Source organism: Salarias fasciatus, chromosome 5, assembly GCF_902148845.1.
Source record: "Salarias fasciatus chromosome 5, fSalaFa1.1, whole genome shotgun sequence".
Lineage (NCBI taxonomy): Eukaryota > Metazoa > Chordata > Actinopteri > Blenniiformes > Blenniidae > Salarias > Salarias fasciatus.
Window position 1 is genome coordinate 11,616,621 of NC_043749.1, and position 25,121 is coordinate 11,641,741.

Below are 25,121 nucleotides of genomic sequence, written 5' to 3' on the forward strand. Positions count from 1 at the left end.
CAGTAACCGATGAAAGCAAAGCAGCATTCTTTATGATTGCAGTGGTACTAAAATAATGCCCAGAAAGAAGAAATCAATAAAGCTTACACAGTGGTGCAGTATAGGAAACAAGTAAATAAAATTCAACATCCAAACAATATTCTTTATTTGCTTCCACAGGGAAAGAACATTTTCACAGATAAAAAAGAAAACAGCAATATAATAAAATACATCCATGTAAACTACTGTAGATGATAAATATCAATACAGTAACAGAACAGTAATATAGGAGGCACAATGGGTAACATGATTGCAGTCTGTTCCTTTCGTATATAAAAAGAAACTTTGGATTTACTTTGCAAACTCTGGTCCAAGTCAGTTTTTAGTCAAAGTCTGACTTTTCATGGGTCCAATGACGCAAAAGGCAATAAATAAACACATAAATAGATCCCGATGAGCAACCAGACAGTGTGCACATGTAACTGAATTTGCAGTGATTGACCCTCTCTTCCACATGATTCTATGTTGTTTGAGAGAGGCGAGACTCTCATCCTCTGTGGTCTGATGTCAACCCAGACGAAGATGTAGGTAAAGCTCAGGACATTTACATTTCACTTTGCTAATTAGCTGCCACGCACCAGGTGACTCTGCGCTGATCTCAGTCTGCTCGCCATGCGAGCATGTTCACGTCTGGTTTCGACTTGCTGGATAAGTCTGTTAGTCATTCAAGTTTCACTGGCAAAGCCACAGACATTAAAAGTACAAAAACAAGAAAAGTTGACCCCCCCCCCAAATGGTTCAGACATTACTGAGGACACACTTTAGCTCAAGAATCCAAGCAGTTCATCAACGTAATGGTTCAGTGACGCCAACATCATTGGTACCTTGTCTGACTGATTTACATCATTATACAGTAATTTATTTCCTTCATAGTGGAAATGTTTGATTTTACACCTAAAAAAATGCAAAAAGTTCAGGTTCACCCCCACAACAACTTGTTCTTTTTTTTTCTGGCAGTGAGTTTTCAACTACAGGCGACCACATTTGTTTTGACAAAAAGCAATTTATTCATCTAATTTTAACAATGTCTCAAAAGAAAAGTTACTCTGTAAAACATTCACATTTTTTTCCATTTTTTAACTACAACAAACAAATTAGTGTACATTTCCTGCTAGGAGCTCTTTAAACATTCTGCAAACTATCAATGTATTTGTGCATCACAAGAAAATACTGAAGTAGTTTATGATAAACATCCCTGTGATGAGACTAATTTCTACTGAGCTGGCAGCATTTATGTATTAAAATTACTACTTTTCTACTTTTTCCACAAGCATCCAGTGAAATGCTTGATGTGTATACAATTATATACAGATGACAGAACAACAGGTTCACTTTACAGTCGCCCTTCAACTGCACTGCAGTCAGCGTTGCCGAGTCTGATTGAGGCCTCAGTTTGAGTTTTATTACACTGATTTAAACAGTAAGACATTCCAGTTTTTCTTCTTTTCAACCCTGCTCTGTGTGCTCAAAACGATCGTAGTAAAAAAAAAAACTCTTATGATCATCAACGGTTAATGAAACTCACTGTTCTCACTGCTTCGGTTTGGATCGATTGGAAAGTCGCAGCGTCCGGGTTTCTCTGTCGTTACAACTGACTTGCAAAGTGAGAGCCGTCTTCTATAACCCAGCATGTCTGAGTGTCGTCTACAGCTCTGCGGACAACCCCTCTTTGAATAACCTGAAAGTCAGCAAGAGAGAAAGAAACGGTGTTAAAATCAGCTGATTCAGTGGAAAGGGCACACAACTGCTCCCTTTGTCACATAAAAAAAGAAAGAGTCGGAGAAAGAATGTTGTAAATAAGTTTGCATAATGCAAGTTTTGTGGTTTTCCTTCCCATTATATACAGAATGAAGATTTCCAGGTGGTTTTCTCAGCCTACCTGGTCATGGTACCGCTGCTGCTGGTAGCAGGGTGACTCCCGGACCCCCATGCTTTTCATCCTGACCGCTCCCTGCCTGTCAAGAGAGCGAGTCCTGGGCGCTTTGAGCTGACTGCGCCGGTGCCACGACTTCAGCTGTTCGTTCACGACTTGCCGCGGGAGACCGCCGGAGCGGTAGTGTGGATGGTCCCACTTTGCCGGAGGGGTGAGTCTGACGTCGGGGGGCAAAGGCCTCGGCGCTCTCTGGTGGGCGACAGCGCTCTCTTTATACCAGTACTCATATCTGTTAGCGGAGCAAGGGGCCAGCTGGGGTGCATAGCAGCGTCCCATGTCCATGTCAGGTGGGTAGACCATTTCCTCATGGTAATAGGCGTTCTGGATCCTGGGGCTGGAGCGGTGCCTAGGATGATGGTAAAAGCCAGTCGGCGAGAAGGCCTGAGGTCCGACGCTGCCAGCCGGGCTGGCGACAGGGACCGCAGGCTGGTACTGTCTGGGTGAATCACAGGGCAGTTCCTGACATGGCGAGCTGTTGTATGACGAAAACGAGTGTTCCGAGTTGCTGTCCTCAGAATTAGCAGGGTTTCCATAGTTCACAGTGGGAGAGAGCGTCTCTGGGTAAGCTACAGCAAAATCAGTGAGCCGCCTCCTGGGACCTCTGCTGCGACCTCGGTCCCTTTCGAAGGGAGAGTCAGGATTGGACAGCCTGTGCAGACAACATCACATACAGAAGGTAAACATGAGAACAAGACTCCACTGCAAATGAACACTGTTGAACTAATAAACGATTTGCTGATAACTTTATGCACCACACAAGCAGTTTCTCATAATACTGTGTGTGTGTGTGTGTGTGTGTGTGTGTGTGTCTACCTGAGAGAGAGCTGTCTGTGGACACGCATCTCTGGTGTGGAGGGCGTGCTGTTGGACTGGGAGCGACTCAGCTTCAGATGAGACAGTTGGACTGGCAGAGCAGATTGTGCCAAGCAAACCTCCAACGGTGGCAACAGCTCAGTTTTGGCCGGACTGCTGAAAACACACAACCAAAAAGCATGTCAAATACGGGCATAGTGTTTGTTTTTTTTATAAACATCAGCAATACAATGCGTATGTGGGGCAAGCTTGCTATTTTCCCAACAAACAGCTATAACCTACGGTGGCCCTGAGGTGCAAAACACAACGGCAAATCAGAAAACACAACACAAAAAGAGAAAACACAACAGCAAAAGAGAAAACAAAACGCAAAAAGAGAAAACACAACGCCAAATCAGAAAACACAACGCCAAATCAGAAAACACAACACAAAAAGAGAAAACACAACAGCAAAAGAGAAAACAAAACGCAAAAAGAGAAAACACAACGCCAAATCAGAAAACACAACACACAAAGAGAAAACACAACGCCAAATCAGAAAACACAACACAAAAAGAGAAAACACAACGCAAAAAGACAAAACACAACAGCAAAAGAGAAAACAAAACGCAAAAAGAGAAAACACAACGCCAAATCAGAAAACACAACACAAAAAGAGAAAACACAACGCAAAAAGACAAAACACAACAGCAAAAGAGAAAACAAAACGCAAAAAGAGAAAACACAACGCCAAATCAGAAAACACAACACAAAAAGAGAAAACACAACGGCAAAAGAGAAAACGGAAATCGGGTGACATCAGTCTTCTTCTTCTAATGATTTCCGGCAGGCTGTACGCTTGTTTAGCGCAATGCTGCCCCTTCAGGTTAAGTACTGGGTGACATCAGTCGTCGCTGATTGGACGAAAGAACTGGTCTGTCCTTTGAACCGGAAAGAGTCACAATTCGCCAGTAAAGCCTCGTTTCCACAGTTTCGGTACGGTTCAGGTCTGGTCAGTTCGGATCGGATATGCGGCGTTCTAGCCTGCGAAGCAGCGAGCCATCTGTGACGATCTGTTCCACCGGTCTCACCGCGACAGCAACGCAAACCTTTCCAAAAAGTCTACTGAACACCGGTCTTCACCGGAGGAGCAGCGGCTGCTTTCCATCACTGCAGAGGAGGTTCAACGGAACCGAACGGTGCCGTTAGAAATGGATAAAAGTGGGGGAAAAAATCACCGCAAATGGGAAAAAAAGGAAAAACAAAACCACCGTCGTCTCGGAGTGACTGCTCTCTATCGGCTCCAGACCCGGTCAGCACCGCACAAAATGCAAGAAACTGAGGAGAGGCTGTGTGGACTGAGGCGGAGATGGAGGTGATGGTAAGTTTTAATACTCTGAACTGTACAACCACCAGTGTTACCATGCCGTTATCCACCACTGAAATCTGAGGTTTTTGTCTTAAAAGTGTATCCACGCAGCGCGCTAGCTGGTTAGCATTAGCACGCGGCTAGGCTAGATAGCTTTGCACCCAGCCATGTAGCATTGTTGCATGTGGTTTGTGTAACGTTTCTGCAGGAGGACAGGAGTCGTCCTCCTCTGGGCCCAGGGGTGGAGGAGAGAGATGTAGCGTCGTCAGGATGGAGCATCCACCTCCAGCCGGACTCTCCTGTGTTATGAAGCTCCAGCAGCTGGGAGGTGAGCAGCAGCTTTGTTCATACTGTAGATAATTCAGGAAACAATTCAGCATCTATACTGGTATTCTATCAAGCAGAATTCTGTCAAGTATCACATAGATACGTTCACCACTGCTGCTCCAGCTGGATCCAGGGCCCAGTGTGCAGTACTGTTGATGCAGAGCACTGAAATAAATCTCTGCTGCTGTTTCTGCAGCTCCAGTTTGCTCTGTGAACTGTGGATGTTTATGCTGAACAGCTGTCTCTCATCCAGTGTTACAGTGAACACAAACTAGTGAAGTAGCAAAAACTGCTGGACAAAGGACAATAGATAATATTTAATCCATTACAGAAGTGCAGAGCCATCATCTGATCAGCCACACTCTGCATTTACACCCTGGGAATTATCTCCAGCAATGTTACTGTCCAAAATCGTCTCCACCAGCTGCCACCACAGGGTCTGATGGGTGGATGCAGGGTGTGGGTGTGGGTGGCAGTGCCTTGCTGAACTGCTCTTTTTCCCCCTTTGCTTTTAAACCAGGAGGAGGCTGGAGCACCAACCAGACCTGACGGAGCCCCTGAGAGAAATCCAGGCTTCAGGTGAGCTGGGAGCTGCATCGTGATGAACGGCATGTCCATCAGGAGGAGCGGCGTCTGAACCTGCAGTTCCTTGAAGATGAAGCAGGCTGAATGAGGCTGAATTGGCCTCTCAGCAGCACAGCAGAGCCAGGGCTTCAGACGTTCCTGCAGCGGGTCTCTCTGCTGGTCCAGACCCTGAGAACCCAGCGCTACACAGGAGTAACTCAACAACTAGTGGTGTTGATGTCCTTTCCAATAAAAACAGTTTTCACACCCATTTGTCTGAATTCACTGGTTCTTGCTCAACACAAGCACAGCAGTGTTTTTGCATTTGGCATTCCTTTTTAAGTAGTGGTAATGGAGATGTAAAGGTTGTACGTGGTGGTATTTTGAACATTTTACATGGTGATTATCATGAACTTCAATCCAGACAATTCTGCACTGTGACACAGTACATTAAGAGGGTCCTTTATGGAAACACACTTCAGTCTGACTGCAGTTGAAGAGCCAAAGGTAAGGTGGAGCCGGTATCATCTACATGTAGGGAGAAGCCAGTACTGATTTAATCTGACCCTGTTGCAGTTTTAAACACAACTGTCACTAAATACAGCCTTATAAAACAATTCTCCTGTCATCAACCAACTCTTCTGAGCTGGCCTCATGTTGACAAGCATGTAGTCTCTGCACAATTCCTAAGACCAGTCTGAAACGAAACCTTCAACAGCAAACTGTTTTGTCTGTCAGAAAAAAAAAATCTGAATTTTACCCAGTTATGAGCAGATCTGTGCCTCATATAGAACAGAATAGACTATTTATCTACGGGTGCAAATAAATGAGGACATTGGCAAATAAAGAATAAGTAATCGAAATCAAAAAGAAAACATTGAACTGGATATACAACAGATCTACAATATAACACTAATACTATTAAAATATAACTGGAGCTATAATATATATAAACATGTACAGATATGGATGATCAAGGGTGTGTTTGTTTTGTTTTGTTTTTGCTTTTTTATACTACCCACACGTTTTCAGCACAGCGTTTTCAGCCACGGTGATTATAATTCGTGCAAATCGATATTCTAATCCTCTGAATTTCAGTCATTTCCTCGAGCAGAGGAGCTGGCAAGTGTCTTGGATCCATTGTTTTGGCGTCGCTGTGCTCTCTGCTGATTGGCTTCAGAAAAATTAAACTTATTGGCTGTGTTTTTCAGAGGGCAGAGCTTATTAACATCTTATAAAACGCCGTAAAAATCGCGCGTCTTGCTGGTTTAAAACGCACGTTTTTTACGGCATTTTATTAAAAAAACAGGCGTTTTTTACTGCATCTTAAGGATCAGAAGCATTGGATTAGTGGCGAACTGTGACTCTTTCCGGTTCAAAGGACAGACCAGTTCTTTCGTCCAATCAGCGACGACTGATGTCACCCACTACTTAACCTGAAGGGGCAGCATTGCGCTAAACAAGCGACCAGCCTGCCGGAAATCATTAGAAGAAGAAGACTGATGCACCCGATTTCCGTTTTCTGATTTGCCGTTGTGTTTTCTCTTTTTGTGTTGTGTTTTCTCTTTTGCTGTTGTGTTTTCTCTTTTTGTGTTGTGTTTTCTGATTTGGCGTTGTGTTTTCTCTTTTGGCGTTGTGTTTTCTCTTTGTGTGTTGTGTTTTCTCTTTTTGCGTTTTGTTTTCTCTTTTGCTGTTGTGTTTTCTCTTTTTGTGTTGTGTTTTCTGATTTGGCGTTGTGTTTTCTGATTTGGCGTTGTGTTTTCTCTTTTTGCGTTGTGTTTTCTCTTTTTGTGTTGTGTTTTCTGATTTGGCGTTGTGTTTTCTCTTTTTGCGTTTTGTTTTCTCTTTTGCTGTTGTGTTTTCTCTTTTTGTGTTGTGTTTTCTGATTTGGCGTTGTGTTTTCTGATTTGGCGTTGTGTTTTCTCTTTTTGCGTTGTGTTTTCTCTTTTTGCGTTTTGTTTTCTCTTTTGCTGTTGTGTTTTCTCTTTTTGTGTTGTGTTTTCTGATTTGCCGTTGTGTTTTGCACCTCAGGGCCACCGTAATAACCAGAGAAAGTTCTAAAAAAAAAAAAACTTCAGACACCGCGACAAACTAAATAAAACAGATAAACATCTGACCATGACAAACAATGTACACTGTTAAATAAAGATGATCTAATCTGACAGACTGTGGCTGTCATCACTGGTGAATTGTGTAAACATGCACAACGTGAATCTATGACACATAAAATATATGACCACGGGCGTGCCGGGGAGCAGGAGCCGACGGTGCAGTAAATCCTGAATTACTCCTCTGTGTCAGCCTCTCATTAGGAATGTCAGACTGTAAATCTGAGTTGGCTCCGAAGCCGAGTGCCGGAGCGCGGCTGTGGAGGCAGGTGGCGGTGTTGCTCATCGCTGAACATCACCGACACCTCCTGGGAAACCCTGGCCCTACTGGCTCTGACGAGGAAGAGAGCGGTGAAGGAGATGGATTTGATAAACTGAACGGAAATTTTGGCCTAAAACAACAATGAAGTCCATTAATATTAGGAGATAGGTCTAGTTAACTTTTTTTTTGCGCTCTATACAAAAACATTATTTTCTTACATTAAACACTAAAGATGTCCAAACAGTACAGCTGTTCTGCTTTCATTTCAGGACACTTAGAAGAAAATCTGGTGCACTGTATAGGAATTACTGCCAAAGCATCACCAGGGATGGAACCTAGCATTCAGTTATATCTACAGATTTCTCACAAATGCAGAGGATTTGCAACTTAATATTAACATGAGTGTTTTTTTTTTTCTTTCTTTTTTCAAAGTTTGTCTAAATAACTTTTGGCTTTTGAAATGTTTGACGACACGTGCAACTGAACTAGACATAAATTACCTGAAATTAAAGCAGAAAATCTGCATAGTTTGGACATGTATAAAGGTTAATTTCAGCTCCACTAGAATGGTGTACTTGCATCAATGTCCAAATATTATTGGACCAGACTGTAGTCACACAAGGTAATTTAAGGGTGGACAATGTTATGCTAGAAGAGTTCACCACCCAGCTCGCTTTCGCCACACAGTTGACCAACAGGAGTCGTGATGGATGGTTTTTGCTTTACCTGGTCTTGCTGGAGGAGCGCGTCTTCTTGCTCCTCTGGTACGGCTGGTCGAGGCTCGACTCGCTCCAGGGAGAGTGCTGGATGGGCGGCGGGTCGTGAGCGGGGCTGGAGTTTAAGCTCAGCTTCAGCTCCAGGCTCGGGTGGGGAGAGTGGGTCGGGGTGAAGGGCAGCGACTGCGGGGTCACGGGGGGAGAGGAGAAGGAGGAGCCGTCCACGCAGGAGTGAGAGGACGCACAGGAGGACTGGACAGGATCCCTCTCGGCTGGATAAAGAGGTCCTGAGGACGGCTGTGAAGACTGGCTGGTGACTTCTGAGGAATATAAGAGAGAGCACGCTGTGTGTGTGTTTGATAACATATTCCTGAGTCAAAACACATTGCTCATCAGATTATATCTACCTTCGATATCAAAGCTGAACATTACTGGTCTATCGGTAGAAAAAGCTGGCCTTGGCGCTAAATCTCACTGACAGACTGCCTTGACTTGAACAAACTGAGACAAGTTCAGTCGTACCTTCGTCTTGCACAACAGAATCAGATAGAGAGCTGTCATCAGATGTGCCAAGATCTGAAAGAATGAAGCAGAAAGACGTTCGGTATGTGAGATGAAGCAAAATAACAGCTCAATAAAGAGCTCTGACTTTATAAAAAGAAAAGCAAAGACTCCTGGTGCTTCTCACCTTGCTGAGCCATGTTGAAGGCGGGTAGTGGTGACGATCGGCCGTGCTCCAGCCGCAGCTGGAAGGCCATCTCCTGCAGCTGCTTCAGTTTCTTCTCCTCTTGTTTGCGCTGCCGCTGCCGGCTCTTCCTCACGGCTTTGCTCAGGTGGGGCTCTTCGCAGAGCTTCCTCGCAGCTTCGTAGATCTTCATCTGGAGCGCCAGGTCAGCGTCGACTAAACTCAGCTCTGAGTCCTGTGGAGGTTTTGTTAGGGGAGGCAGAAAGAGGCAACGGTGTGACTTGTGAGAGAATGCACGGCCTTTCATTTTATGCATTGTGCGAGACAGAAAATGATTCCGTTATTCAGCTTGCAGGCGGCGCCCGTACCTCTGCTCCTTGAGGTATGTTTTGCTCTTCCAGTTTAAACGCAGCTCCAACACGTTGACGGATCTGTGGACGTTTCTCTCCGGGCAGCAGAGGGTAATCTTCTGACAAACGGCCCGTCAGCTCCTGAACAACAGCGTCAAGAAAACCCATTAAAATCTAACAGAACAGGTGAAAAGAACATTTATTTTACTGTGGGCAGGCAGGCTTGGTGAAAATGGAACTTGAATCAACACTCATGAATGTGCTCAGTTTGCTTTTTTCAAATAAACTTTACCCGAGCCGCTCAGATTTGATCTGACGAGCGTTTTCTTGCTCTGCTTGCAAGTTCAGACACACAGGTTCAAAGAAATGGTTGCATAATGTTGAGATTTGCACACAGATTTCCTTTCACCACACATTCTTTGGGGCTACTCTTTCTCGACGTATCATGCATCTACGACCACACTGATCCCGATCACAACAACACACTGCTGTCGATTTAATTAGAGGACAAGTCCAGTAAGACTGTTCCTTTGACTCGCTGAGGTCCAGTCACCTTCATGGACGTAAAACCGGTGAGCTGACGGATTCTTTTGTCCCAGAGAGAAGGGGAAGGTATCATGACTCGCGCTGGTTCACCTAAGCATGTCCCGACAGGAGTGCCCATCCCAATTGTCAACAGGAAAGAATGATCAGTCCTGGGATTTTCACCCTGAAGCGCTGACGCACGGCAGCAACACACCCACATCTGAGAGCGTGTCCAGTTTGGAAACCACTCCAGGTGGAAGGTTTTCAGCCTCTGAGTCACTCAGGAGGGTCAGAAAAGACTCTTAATGGCTGAATCTATACCTATAGAAACACTAGAACATCATAAACCAAAAAAGGAGGTGGTAGAAAGGGGTTAAATGAAGACTGCTGGTAGGGTTAAGAGCGACTTTCTTTCCTCTTCGGCGATTTCTGAATGACGTTAAAGCCTTGCAGACAGAGACGAAACTAAAAACGCAACAAATGTGCTGTGCAGGCGGCTCCAGCCTTATCACAGAGCAAATGAACCTTCACAAAATAAGAGGCTGAATCATCTGTAATAGGGAGAGTACAGTTTGTAACCGTTTGCTTAATTCAACCACAATTGCCTGCTTTAACTGCATCAAGGTCTGCTCAGACTTTAATGTGCAGTTTATGTTTTCTTTGTTGTGAAGTTTCAGACGTAAAGCGACAAACAGGATTCACTTGAATACAAACGGATCGCGTAAATAAACGGTAGTTTCTCTTTGCTATACAATCACTTCTTTATATTTTGATAAAGATTCACAAACATTAACCCCACGTTTCTACTCTAGACCAGAATTAACAACCTGAACTGAGTCTGTGAATTTTTGACAGCATTTTCAGGCGCTATAGATTTTTTTTTTTTTTTTTAATGCTTTGCTTGCTTGTCAGCTGAAACCACACCTTCCCCGATGCCAGTTAATCTTATCAACAGATTTTCATGTCTTACGGCTTCTCGGATGCAGAGTTTCTTCAGTTCCAGTAAGCAGCGATCCAGCTTGGCCTGGAGCTCCTGGTGCTTGAGCTTCATGGCGCGCGTGTGTGTGGTCACGTCCTTCGTGTTGGTCATCGGGCTGTCGGAGCCTACGGCAGACCACAGAGGAAGGATTAAGAAAAACACAAACCAATTTCAGATAGTATGACTCAAATGTAACTGTTGAGCAGTCAGAACGAAAGTCTATGAGGAAACATGAGTCAAACCAAAACTGACGGGAAAACAGATCATTCAGTGACAGAACAGGAAACATCGAAATCAATAACAGTAGTTTGATACATTGATTAGAAGATTTACCAAAGAGGTTCTGTGATGGTTTTATGCAAATCGCTGCAGTTTATGCTGAAATTCTGCACATCCTCCCAATTTTATTTTAGACAACAGAGTGTATTATTGCTGACAAAGTGTCTACAACTGGCTTTAGAGCACAGCTCATGGAAATCCAAATTTCAATGTCATTATTTATAAAATAAGGAAATAAATTGGCGGGAAATCACAACTGAAACACTGGGCCTCAAAAATATTTCCACATTTTGAGTTGAATTTCAACATAACTCATCAACTGGTTTGCTGGCTGCACCTTAAATGTTCAAACAAAAAGCTAAATCCTGGCCTTTGTGAAGCCTGACGTGTTCGGTTTGTGCTGATGTGAGCGAGAGGCGTTGCTTCGGCTCTTCGGCTATTTTTGGTGCCTCTAAATGGCGCTCAATTATACCCGGGAGACAAATCTATGTGCAGCTATGCATAATGATTGTGTACAGGTAATTATATCATTTGAAATCGGATCCAACACAACAACAAAACCCATCGTGCACATGGGAGGATAAACAGGAGTTGAATGTTGTGTCGACATTTCGATGCGTCATCTGTGGGATTAAAACCGATGTTGAAACTTTAATGATTCTACTTCTATATATGTTCTTTAAAAATGGTTTTTATCACTTTTTGCAAACTATCTGACCCGACATCACAAATATTCGCCACACAAAACTCGGTTCAGGTTCATATTAATTTTAAAGATTATCTCTAGAAGTCAAGAAAAGAAAAAAAAAAAAAGACCTTTTGTTTTTAAATCTGTTTTCTTTAGTGAAGCCAAAACAACTAAATCAGAATCGGGATCTTGGTTTCTGTGAACAAATTTCCGTGTTTGACTGGCTCAGTCTGTCGCCAGGGTGACTAATAACATTAAGATTAGTCTCGGACCTGTGGGCGTGGCTTCAGGCAGGAGGCATTGAGCGCCACATACCTTCAGAGATTATTAACAGAGTCCCTGCAGGTGCTGACAAACATCTTAGGCGACAGCAAAGAAGTGTGACAGTGCTACAATGGAGCAGGAATCCCTCTTCCTGCAGTCACAATCCCCCCCATTCTCCGCGGGCCGACACTTTCTCATTGTATGGCGCAGACGAGTCACGTGGCTCAATTAAGGCGCAAGGAATGTCAGCGAGGCCGGAGCAAATCGGCAAACACCGGCGAGCGGAGGAAAATACCACCAGGCCTGGACAAACACACTTCATGACCTCTGGAGCAGGCCGAGGCAACGTTGGAAACAACGTGCTGAAAAAAAGTTCAAGAAAGAACAAAGTTGACACTTAAAATGATTAATTGACATTTGTAGGTTGACAAACTGATTGTAAAGACGGCTGGATAGAAAACCAGAGAACTCTTTCTGTCTTTCAATTGTTTAAAAAAAAAATCTGAAAGAAAAGGTACAGTTTTTCCTCGATCAAGTCCGGACTTAACCAGTTTCATAACATTAAACTGGGTTCGTGGGTGTAAGACAGCCGTCATAGTCAAAGCTGAAAAGTAAAAAAAAAAAAAAAAAAAAAAAAAGGTGGTGTGGTTTTAAAAGAGATTTCTGCAGACCACACACCGCTGTGACGGGTTTTGACAACGAAGAATCAAGTGTGAAAAGAAAAGAAAAAAAACACGTGGTGGAGGTTGCTCTTCAGCACCGATTATGACCTTGTTTCAAACAGTTGATGATAAGAACGACAACGTGGGTTGTTGCGCAATCCTAAATCAGACGAGTCTTTATTTTTTATTATGATGACTGTACATTGTGTACAGCACAGATCAGGCAGCGAGTCACACCGAACGTCACATTTTCAGCGCACCTGTCTAGTGCGTGCATGATCCTGCACGAACTTCTGCAACGGCACAAAGAAGGAAGGAGGAACGCTTTTAAAATATTACCCGAGTTATCAAAGGTAGTCATTTCATTTGTATTGTCATTTGAATAAAGTGTGCAGAAACTGCAGTTCCTCTTAAACATCCCAAAACGCTCACTATGGTTGATGAAAAGTGTGTTACCGGAGTGAAGGATGATGCCGCTGTCCGTGTCGCTGATCTCTCCGTTGACTTCCATGTCGGCAGGTCGACTTCCTGTTGCTGTTGTTCAGTAAAAGCAGATGATTGCGTCACACCATGTCCTGCAAAACACGATTTTACATCATTTCAATCATATTTCAAATTGAATTTCAGGGAAAATTAAAAAAAAAAAGAGTATATTATGTTTGCACAATTATTCTCAGTAATATTTAATGACCTGTTATAACCTGTAAAGTTTTAACAAACATTGGATGAAAGTTGATGAAATAATAGGGGAAAACAAGGAAGCAACATGAGTTAATGCTGTTGGTTTAAATGTACAGGCGGACAGCGCCAACAGAAACACACTCATACATAATCAGGTCGCCTCAGTGATTCAGGTGTGACTTGGCTCCTTGACCTCACAGACAGGTGTAGTCATAGTCTCTCTCAGTGTGAGTACACACGCTCGTTGCCAAGTCTCGGGTGCTTCCTGTGACCGCCTGTTTGCTACATCTGTGATGACACACGGGACACGATCGCATTCCCGCTGATAAGAGGCTCCCGATGTGTGAGCCGTGTATCGACTGGGTGTGAAAAACCAAGACCGGGAGGCTTGGTGGTTTGATTATTAACCAACCGAGCGCAGGAATGTGTTGGTGGTTGCATTCCAGCGCACACGGGAGGAGTTTCAATTTAACTCAATTAAAAAAAAAAAAAAAAAGGTTCCCAGCAGTGACAGGTTTGAGGAACAAACGGCGTGAGATGAAGCCTTTAGCTGAAACATATCAGAGCTTCACTGAATGCAGCATTTAGCCCGACAACAGCTGCAGAGGCCAGGCAGGTATTTGTGAAATGCATGGTCCCGAACGCGACATGAACATGTCACACATCCTCCATCAGGCTCATATGACTTCAGCTAGAATCTTCGCACCTCCTATTCACGGGCAGCATTAAGGCCAACCAGCTGATGCGCAGCACGCTACAACAATAACATCATTCAGCGCGCAAACCGACGGCGTTACGGGAACTAAACGTAACCACGAGCTGCGTCCGCGCTTGACAGCGACAGCGGGAGAAACTCCGCAGCTGTACAGCCTCATGCTTATCGCATTATATACACACCATCAACCTTCACACGGCGGTTTAAAACACACTGGTGGTCAAATGATGAAAAGCAAACATCAAACAGATACTTTGATAAACTTACTGTTGAGATAAATGTCAATTACTGATGATCAAGAAGTAATTTTTCACTTCGTCACTCCGTTATTATATACACACTGGTCGGTAAATTATTAATTGCATGTATCACTGCATTACACTAATCATTAACTATTGATTGATCAGAGAATAATTTTCTTCAGCCACACACGGCGTGGGAAAAAAAAAAAAAATCTACAACTTTCACATTTCCTTCATCCAGTTTCAGGGTTTCCCACTCATCAGTCAAAGTCGCAGATTCCCTGAAAAAGCTGCCCCCATCACTCCTCCACGCATGGACGAAGGGAGGGAATGGAAACTATTCAAGAAGTTCGATGCTTTGAAGATATTCTTTATCTTATCATCAAAACAAGTTGACCTGCACGGCCTGATGTGAGACGCGTTTTATCTGTGCTGAATCGGTTCTGCTCAGTGTAATAGAAACTTTACGTTTCAATGCTGTTGAAACAAACATTCTGCTGTTTGAGACTTTCTGTAATCTGAAGGGGAAAAGTTTAATCAGAGTTGTCTTTTTTGTGATTTTGTTTTTGTATTTAAATTACATCAGAAAACAGTAAATTACAAGTAAAAGAAAATCAAAAACTCACAAAAACTATTACATTGAGTATATAACACTTGGCTAATTGGGAGGAATGTGAAAAAGGTACTTACTTGATAGAAAACCTACAGGAAAAACAAAAAAAAAAAACAATCCCAGGAGACAAAGTTTGCCTCAGAATCCGTGACTTGAAAAGAACTCGGTGAATCCGAGCTGTGAGGCGTCTGAACAGGACTGAGGGACTCGCCCACTGAGAAAAGCGCTGCCTGCAGAGGAGGAGTGGCGTCCCGCAGAGAGGGCCCGGCTCATGAGGCAGTGTCGGATAACTCGGCTCTCCTGTCGCAAACTGTGTCAACAACAATGACCGCACTTTGAGTCCCTTCATCCCCTTATCCGACGGCTCCTGGTACGAGCTGGACGATAGAAACCGGACCGAACGGGAGAAATGCGAGTGAAAAAAAAAAATTTCTATATTTTTGAATTTCGTGTTAAAGCTATCCACACATTTTACACTGAATTGGTATTCGATTTAAACAGGACCCAATAAAGTCTCTCAACCAACAACGTGTAGCAGTTTAAGAGTCCGGTTCACTGTGTAACTTCTTTGAGGGCCAGAGTAGCTCAGATTAATGAGGCCAAACATCCTGCTTTCATCCCAAGGTTCAAATGACTTTATGGCTTCATAAATGGCCGTTAATGCCTCTTTGGACTACTGCTTTCTGACAGCAGCCATAATAAATAATGGTAAACTACTGTAGGACTTCCACTCTGCCTGCAGTGCTTAGTGCCACCTCCTGAATGTTTAAAAAGAGAAAAAAAATTGATCAGCAACTATGAACATATCTGTTTATTAGCTCAGATTTTCGTGTGGAATTTAAAAATTCCTCGTCTAGATTCATTCAGCCCCCGACCGTCCCCAGCGCTGAAGGCATTCGGTGGCCTCTCCCCTTCAGAAGGAGGGAAACATGTGGCGGGGTAGTACCCATGATTTACAGAGGTGTGGAGGCAGCACCTGCTCAGTATCCGCATGTCTCACATTCATTCTGAATCTCAATATTCGTTTAGGCTTTCCAAGAATGTCAGTGCTCAGACGCTCTGGCAAAAAAAAATGTCCAGCAATTCCCAGACGCTCAAGGATGGGCTCTCAAATGACGAGGCCCCCAGCGAGCAGCAGCTTCACAGACAAAAGCTGGAAGGTTTTGGTTCATTTAGCTTCCACATTTAGACTGAGAAAAACATTTCACACTTACCAGCTACAGACACGAAGGTCTTACTGGTTGGTTTCCCATCTTTACGAACATCAAACATACATAAAGACACACAGAGACGTCTCTGCTGTGTTCTAATAAGTGTTTCAGGCAGGATGGTACAACAACACCCACACAATGAAGTTATTGAGGTTACTAATGAGGGGCGTCGCACATTGAACCCTCTGTTGTTGGAGCTACATGGAGACTAGGGCTGCAACATCAGCTGACCATGTCTATCCCACAGTGTTCTAATGCAATAACAATGTGATTTCTGATCAATACAAGCATCTAACTAAGAACGTCTTTGAGTCCTTTTCCAATCGCAATGCTTTTTCTCTCAACAACACGACAGCGAAGTGAAACTATACAAACAGAAATGTACAGTGTGACACTTTGGAACAGGAAGGACATCAGTTGTATTGTGGCTCTCCGTCAATAAAACAAAACACAGGAAGTATTTACTTAAGTTCCGTCACACTTCATTTGAAGACGAGTTGAATCACTTCCCACTGCCCTGCAGCGCAGACATGGCTCCTGTGTGGCAGCAGCCAGTTGGTGGATGTCACGGTGAGAATATATAAACCAGGAGCCGCGGGGATACAGAGAGCAGGCTTTGTGTAGGCAACATGGCAGCTGGCTAAACAAATTCTTCACATATTCTTGCGTCTCTTTATAAGTCTGCGCGGCCAGACTGCCGCTGCCGACGTCGAGCCATCAACTGGCAGGGGATCACGCGTTTGCCCCCAGTGCTTCCTGACAAGACAGCCTCCAGCAGAAACAAAAAGGCTCTGCTGTAATGGAGTGACACGGGGTTTCAGTTAATCACTACAAACACATTTCAGAAGGTAAACAGAGATTCTCTTGGATCTGCAGTAAATCCTCTGAAAACATAAAGTTTCACATTGTTTGAACCATGGTCGTAATAAAGTGGAAGGTGATTAATTATTTGCACATTTTGTCTTTATTTTATAGTTTGATATACCGAAAAGCTGGCATGTAAATATGATCTAACATAATGCTGTGCCTTATTTCTTTGTAATATCAAATTCACACACTGAAGGGTTTTTTTCCCTCACAAATGCCTTCAGCATTTACACAGCATTGTATTTTCTGAATGTTACACTAAAAGCTAAACTGAGCAGCATCAGTGTCTGTTAAAACAGAGACGTCTCCACTGCAGCTTAGATGGGCCTTGTGGCTGAGAACCAGGACACACAGCAGGGACTTGTATTAATTGCTGCCCTGGCAGGTCAGCACGAGGTGGGATGAGGTTAAGCCACTTCTGTCCTTTTGCCCTCAGGTCAGCATTCAGGAATGTGTAGACGGTGGAAATATTTCAACACAGAGAAACTACAAACTAACCAGTCTAATTGGTGTGATTAGTGGAGCTAAACCCTCCAGCTCCCAATAATAATTTAAACATAGCCTTTAAAACCAGAAAAGGGAAAACACAAATGACATTGAGGTATTTGGAGAACAGTAAAGTAATATTTTACCTCCTAGCACACAACCCCAACCAAACAACAGCAGTGACTGTACATGCATGCAGTGCATTTCTGTCTGATGAGGATGTTGCACTCTCAACTTCTCTGTGTGTTTGTATATATTTACAGTTTTTTTATTTTCAAGTCAAACTTCTCCTTCAATTAAAACTGAACTGACATCAATAAAATTTGAAAACACGTGCAGTGTTCATTCTCTGAAAACTGAATAGAAGATAGAAACTCACCAGACACCGCGCAAACAGTATTTCCAAAAGTTAATTGTATCACTTCCTAATATGTGTTTTATTGATTTAGCTTTATAATAGGATTATAGGGGGATCCTGTCGACTAAAAACACACCTGCTAAAATAAAAAGTAAATCCTGCAGCAATGCCAGAGCAAACAGCTTTAAACACAGTGTGGAAAATGATAGCTCTCTTGCTGTTCAGGGTGGCTGGTAAAATTTAAACTTTATGAGAGGAAAACCGTGGAGAAACGTGCCATCCAGCCGCTCAGTGAGCTGCAGAAAGCTGCAGGGCCTCAGTTTCCAGGAGTTCCCCGAAGTTTACTAACTTTCACTGGCTCACTTCAGACCTTCACTACACATGGTAGCCACCCTTTAACTTGCAAGTACCGGAATCCAAAATTAAATTCAAGAACGCAATATGAACAAAGAACACATAAAGCTGGTAAAGCTATAGAGCCACTTGCTTTTAGATCTTACCTTAGCAACTTGCTAGCTTGCTAGCATCGTGTCTCATTGACATCCACCATCCATCGGCTCGCAGCCTCCCAGATTTTCAGCTGGAAGTTTATTTCCACTCACACTGACGCCAGAGTGGCACAACACGTCGCACAGTCCCTCCACTGTGGCTTTCTTGTAACAGTAAACTGGACCACAAACAATCCACTAAAGTTGTAATCCCCGAAATGCGATCTTTGCTGGAGTAGCGCCTTCGAGAGATTAGTAAAGTAAAGCAAATCAGTGCTGCCTTCAGGGGCTGTCGGAAAAAAGTGAAGGGCCAAAAACAAAGACTATTTACCATGGCAACCAAGTCATAATATGCTGAATGCGAATGCAGTTTAAAGATAAAGATACAACTTGAATACAAATATTTGAAACACGTTTCACAGTCACAATTATGCACAGTCACACTTAAATTAATTCCCTTTAGTTTATTTTGTTCGGCACTTTGCATTATTCACTGTCGTTAATTTGCATTTCAAGTTTATTTAATGTTAAAAAATTAAAAACATGAATAACAGCAACTCTAAAAGAAGTCTTCGCTCACTTATTTGTCCTTAACTGTTATTATTGCAACATTTAGAGGCTCCTCGTTAGCGTTACCACTAAAGACAATGAAAGTTACGACACTGGTACGGCGTGTGAACGCCCCATAACTTTTCTTATCTTACGGGTAGTTTAAGGGTGGCTCGGAAAAAAAACATAGAGATGAGAAGATGCGCGTTATCGTGCGTACCACAACTGTTGAATTTATCTGATCTGCTAAACATAGCATGCATGAGAACAGATCAACATTTTCTTTGCCACCCCTTTGTGTCCACTAGAGGTCAGTAAAGTCTCACTCTCTCTGTTAACGTGCACATACGCCATGCCAGCTTCAGCCGGTATTGAACACATTACTAAAGGTAAGTGCATCAGGTCATTTCATGTCTCTTGATATTGTGTCCACATCGTCTGCAGAGCCATAAAACCAACCACATGAGTACAGGACAACTGATACCTGAGGCCGTATGCTTGAGAGTGATGATAAGAATCCACAAATATCTTGGTTGTGAAAGTAAATTTACTAATGGATGATTCATTTCTATATTAATGCATCCAGTGAACCTGTTGTGGTTTCATTCACTCCAACAGTATCAGCCTGCTACTTTGTTGAGGCACCCTTTTGAATTGAGATTATCTGTTAATCTGTCAAATTTGCAAAAACTGTCGATTAATAATCCTCAAATTAGGAGCAGGAACATTTCCTTTGCAAACCACAGCTCAACACGATGAGTCCACAGCCACTCTGCATGTTTAAGATGTTCATGTTACTGTATGCATAACGACTGTGCGAGCCACACTTTATTAATATAAAAATAAATCCAAATACTTTCTGCATAGTATAAATGCCAAAAGCTTACAAGAACTGCAAACTGCTGGGTGATTACTTCTTTTTCTTTCTTTCTTTCTTTCTTTCTTTTAAACTTTATTTTTGATAATAACCCACTCTTTTAAAGCACTTTGCCTTCTGGAGCCAACTCCAGCTGATAAAGGAAGGGTCACCTTGAAGATGTATCCAGTCCATCATACAGAGACAGTCTGTCACACATTCCAAAATTCAAACCTACGTTCAGTTTAAACCTGTGTTTATTATATATGTCTACTAACAAATTCAAGGCTATTCTTTCATGCAAATTTCTTGAAGGGTTTCAGTAACTGAAACTGTAATGTTAAGAGTGAAAAGTCATAAATGGCACGTGACATAACTTTCTCTTTCATCATGAGCATGAACTATTGACTATTATCCCTGGTGTCACTTTGTGAAGGAAATACAATTCTTTTACTTCTGTTAGTAAAGTAAAGCAAATCAGTGCCGCCTTCAGAGGCTGTCGGAAAAAAGAGAGGGGCCAAAAAAAAAGACGATTTACTATTGCAACCAAGTTTCTAATACGCTGAATGCGAATGCAGTTTAAACTTGATAATGCAATTTGAATATCAAATGAGAAACACGTTTTACAGGCACAATTATGTACAACTACACTTAAATTAATTTTCTTTCGTTCGTTTTGTGTGTCACTTTGCATTCTGCACTATCGTCAATTTGCATTTCGACTTTATTGGTTTATTGAATGCTAAAACACATGAAAAACAACAACCCTAAGAGAGGTCTTCGCTCACTTATTTGTCCATTACTGTTATTATTGCAACATTTATAGGCTCTCCGTTAGCGTTACCACTAAAGAAAATGAAAGTTACGACACTGTATTGTGGTAGTGAACGCCCCACAAGTTTTCTCACCGTCTAAGGGTGGCTCTGAAAACAAAACAGAGATGAGAAGATGCGTGTTTCGTGCGTACCGCAGCTTTTGAATTATCTGATCTGCGAAACAGCATGCATGAGAACAGGTCAACATTTTCTTTGCCACCCCTTTGTATCCACGAGAGGTCAGTAAAGTCTCACTCTCCCTGTTAGCGTGCACACACGCCATGCCAGCTTCAGCCGGTATTGAACACATTACTAAAGGTAAGTGCGTCAATTAATTCCACGATATCTCAATCAAAAACGAAGAAAACGCTCACTCTTACAACTTTAAATGCGTCTTTTATTTAGCACGTCTTAACAGTGCCTGTCATTGTGTTGTTGTGACACGTGGAGCTGACAGCACTTAATGACTCATCAGATTCAGCTAAGATGTTCATGCTACTGTATGCATTGTAAAGACTGTGTGAGCCACACTTTATTATTAATATAAAAATAGGTCCAAATACTTTATGCATAGCAAAAACACCAAAAGTTTACAAGAACTGCAAATTGCTGGGGGATTACCTCTTTCTCTTTCTTTCTTTTTCTCTAAAACTTGATTTTTGATAATAACCCACTCTTTTTCAAGGCACTTTGCCTTCTGGAGCCAACTCCAGCTGATAGAGGAAGGCTCACGCTGAACATGTCTGCAGTCCAAACATTCCCACATTCAAACCTATACCTAAACCCAGTGTTTACTATATAGGTTTACTAACAAATTTAAAGCTTTATGTATTTTGGAAATTCTTTCACCCAAATTCCATGAAGGGTTTCAAGACTGAAACTGTAATGTTAAGAGTAAAATGTCATATTGGCACGTGAGATAACTTCCTCTTTCAGCATGAGCATGGAGATACTTTGACTATTATCCCTGGTGTCACTTTGTGAAGGAAGTACAATTCTTTTATTTGTGTTTGTTGTGCTTGTGATGATCCTAAACAGTGGTATTTGTAGTTATAGCTGATTTTTTTTTTTTACCTCAGTGTAAATAAGGATGTATTGGTTGCTTTATGTGAACACCTGGAGGCACCACAGAATCCAGATGTGTCTGTTTAAAGTCTTTCATTCAAGTATTGTGATCTCAAAATATCAGGACAGTTGCTTCACCATATATGATTTACTTCTTCTGTCTAATGCGTTTATGAGGAATTATGAAATTCACAGTGGTTGATGAGGATTTACTTGATGATCAAACATGAAGATATGAAAAGAATTTGAAAACCAAACGTTTTTCAGCTAGTTTTGTGTACCTGAGAAACAGTCAGGTCCTTTTCATTTTCCTACTCTAGTAAAACAAAATGCAGTGGGCTGACTTATTAAAACTCTCTATTTTCAAAATGATGATGATGATGATGATGATAATTCACATTTGGAATATAGAAATTACTCTCTATTTGAAGGAGGATGACTGTATGTCATTTTTTAAAATGATTGAAAATGTCCTTTAAAACGATACCTAATCTTATCAGTCTGACTTGTTTTATTTGTTGATGTTTTTGTATGTGTCTCCACTAAAAGACAAATTGCTGCTTAGAAAAAAGCAGATGGAAAAAAAAATCTTCTGAATCTGCTGACTTTACGTAGATTAAGAGTTGTGTTGGCAGAGCGAAGCAGAAGTTCGAAGGAACACAGAAACCTCAGCCATGTCATTTCATTTATGAGATGCAATGCTGGCATGATCTGAGTGCGATGCTGCTGATCTTTGTAGTTTCACGGCTCAAAACAAGAACAAAAAAACAGAACAGGCTACTTCTTCTGAAAATTAAGAGTTTATTGTAATAAAAGTTGCATGTTTAAATCGTGTGGGGTTTGAGGTGTGTGGGACTGGATTGATTCGGTTTGTGCTGTTTTTTTAACCATTTGATCTGAGCAGAGCTGAGAGGACTGAATATGTATACTTCAGCACAGCGTCTGTTATGTTACTTGAATAATATGCAGAAAGTAGAATTAATGTTTGTTTTTTTCAAAAAATTCTCACATAAAAGTGCAAAGTATTGTCAATCATTACCACTGTTTTAGCTTTGTTTGCAGGATGATTAAATCCTATCTACCATTGATGCACATTTCTCAAAATTTATATTAAAAAAATGACATTATGGTTAAACTTCGGTGAAACTTTTAAACCTCTCTTTCCTTAACTTACTAGCTGTAAGACTGCAGATCAAAAGATTTAGATATTATTTTAAATTGTGACTATTCTTAATTTATAATGTTACTGACAGCATATTGCTAATTGTACTTAATCAAAAAAAGATAATAAAGCTACAAGTAACTGCCCTCTTTTTTTTCTATTTGTAAACCAGGAATATATTAATAATGAAAGAAAACCTTTTACTTGACCTCAGGGCAAACGTCGACAGACACCAGTGTTGCGGGAACGTCTTATTCTCATTGAAACATTGGCTGCTTTACTAAAAACAGCAGTCTCCACTCATTTTGCAAGTTCAGTTCACACATCTCAAAAAGCCAGACAGAGTTCAGCAGATGTCGCAATATGAAACCGGCTGCCACATGAGACAGTGCCACAGTCGTCTTCTGAGAACTTTTCTGCTTCATAATTTAATTGTGAACTGTAACAGAAAACACCGCAACTTGTCGGAAAGCTCAAGTCAGTGTGCCGACGTCTGACCTTTAGTTTGTGTGAGACTAAATCTTTCCAGGCTGTATTGATCTCAAAATTTATTTAAAAACTTATTTTTAATATATACGGTGGAAAAAAAGAAACTATTTCACAATGTAAAATTGAAAGCTTGTAATCTTTTGGTAACAACTTAGAATTAACAATGACTGCATCTGTCGTCTCTGAAAATCATTTACCGGTAATCAGTTTCTGATTTTTATTTATTTTTTTTTTTTGCAATGATGTGAGAGACACTGCAGAAGGTTCACTGTTCTTAGTTTCCAACAAATGTTTAAAATCAACATTATTTAGATTGAGAGTTTTATTTTCTTAATTTAATAGCTTAGGCTGCAAGGTGCAATCATGACAACAGTGATCCATCCATCCATCCATTGCTCAAAGTTCTGGAGCCACCCGGTTCCCACCATGACAGCCGCAGCCAGCTGTTTTCATAATCCAGATGTCTTTCTAACATAGGAAGAGGCTGGAGCAGGTCAGAGTTATACCTGCTCATGCAGAACATGCAAATTTCACACAGAAAAGTCCCGACCCTGGAACGAACCTCTCGCTGTGAGTGTGTGAACATACCTCTACTTTAACCGTGTGACCCAATATTAAACTTGCATTATGAGCTTAAATGGAAGCTCAATAATTAACACTGTTTAGTGTTTAGTGTTATTGAGATGATAGAATCTTAGAAGACTGTGTGTGAAGAAACACAGCTGTGATGCAGATCTTTATTGAGTTGAACATTGATCTAAATCTACAGTTTTCTCCTCCTAAGAAGCGCTAAAGGCCAGACTCTTGTCGCCGTAAGACACAATAAGTTCCCTTTTGATAGAGAAGAGGGGAGTTTCCTGATCCCTTGCGCCCACAGCCTGGCATCTAACCACATATACTCAGTTTTGAGACGACCTGATTCAGAACGCACAGACAACTGAAAAACAAGTGGGCACGGGTGAACCTCTGAACTTTCAAGACCGACATGTGAGCCGTGCAAACCGTTGAGTTCTGAGAAGTTACATTGTGCGCAGAGGGGAGTCTGTCTCCCCACTGATCACACTCCACCATCGGTAAACAACTTCTCCCCGACACATCGGGAGGTAGGCACAAACACACTTCCTCTCCAGATCGCACATCTTTTGTTTTTGCTGTTGGAGGAAGATTGTCGCTTATCGTCGACGTTCCTGTCACGCTGCTGTATTTGCTTTGTTTTTTTCTTTTTCGTCACTGCCTCACACATTGAATTTTCACACGAGAATTTCTGTCCTCCTCCATGATGACAGAAAAAGGTTTCCTGTTGCGTTGGTCTGTGACAGTGGTATTAGGTTGCCAGTTTACTGTCTCCTGTTTCTGGTTTTCACCTTTTACTCTCGGTTTTGATGTTGTTTGTTCTAACATCACTCTTTGTGAACTCAGTTATCATCAAATAATCGTCAACGATTCCCTGTTCGAGTCTGGACTCAGAGCCTTTCTGTGCTGAGTTTGCATGTTCTCCATGTCTGTGGACTCTCACACTTCTCTCTTGTCACAACACATAAGCTGTATTTGATCTTAAATTTCGAGTCGGAAATTGCCCCGAGGTGTGAATGTGAGTGTGTGTGACTGCGTTTCTCAGTGTCTTCACAGATTTTCCTCTTCAGGAGAGTACAGTTTATTGTTTATCAGTTTAATTTTTATCTTAGTTTATTTAAAGTGTTATTTTACACATGTTTTATAGAATTGTCATCCTGTATGTTTCATGAAATATTTAGAAATCTGTCGCAATTTTCATTTACAATCAGAATAATTCTAATAAATCATATGACCTGATTTGGGTAGATAAATAATCATTATATATATATATAAAACATTTATTTTGTTAGTGTTTATTTTTCTGTGCAAATAATTTGTTCTGTTGGCACGTAAATTGCATTTCTGATATCTTCGCAAAATGTCGTTTTAATCTTAGAATTATTTTAATAAATTATTGAAAGTCAATT

The 25,121-nt window shown here is 41.8% G+C and overlaps 1 protein-coding gene across 3 annotated transcripts; it reads right to left on the reverse strand.

Annotated features, from left to right (window-relative positions):
- Nucleotides 1-128: 128 nt before the first annotated feature.
- inavab (innate immunity activator b) lies at nucleotides 129-18,460 on the reverse strand. 3 transcript variants are annotated; one of them, XM_030091371.1, is made up of 10 exons: nucleotides 18,216-18,460; nucleotides 12,999-13,117; nucleotides 10,641-10,774; nucleotides 9,164-9,286; nucleotides 8,799-9,030; nucleotides 8,633-8,686; nucleotides 8,121-8,430; nucleotides 2,786-2,941; nucleotides 1,919-2,621; nucleotides 129-1,717 (listed from the first exon to the last, which is right to left on the reverse strand). In XM_030091371.1, exons 2-10 carry the CDS (start codon nucleotides 13,051-13,053, stop codon nucleotides 1,625-1,627), a joined length of 1,860 nt encoding a protein of 619 aa, XP_029947231.1. In that variant the 5' UTR covers nucleotides 13,054-13,117; nucleotides 18,216-18,460; the 3' UTR covers nucleotides 129-1,624. The 3 variants fall into 3 exon arrangements, with proteins under 3 accessions (XP_029947231.1, XP_029947232.1, XP_029947230.1); XM_030091372.1 differs by lacking the exon at nucleotides 18,216-18,460 and adding an exon at nucleotides 14,871-14,967 and having other exon boundaries at nucleotides 2,786-2,938; XM_030091370.1 differs by lacking the exon at nucleotides 18,216-18,460 and adding an exon at nucleotides 14,871-14,965.
- Between the last annotated feature and the right edge of the window lie 6,661 nt (nucleotides 18,461-25,121).

Excerpts from the sequence above, each read along its gene's own strand:
- inavab (XM_030091371.1), bottom strand. The coding sequence starts at position 13,053 with ATGGAAGTCAACGGAGAGATCAGCGACACGGACAGCGGCATCATCCTT. Across the intron at positions 10,775-12,998 it reads CGGCATCATCCTTCACTCCG|GCTCCGACAGCCCGATGACC; the intron begins GTAACACACTTT and ends GGTCTGCCGTAG. Across the intron at positions 2,942-8,120 it reads CGCTCCTCCAGCAAGACCAG|CAGTCCGGCCAAAACTGAGC; the intron begins GTAAAGCAAAAA and ends GTGTGTTTTCAG.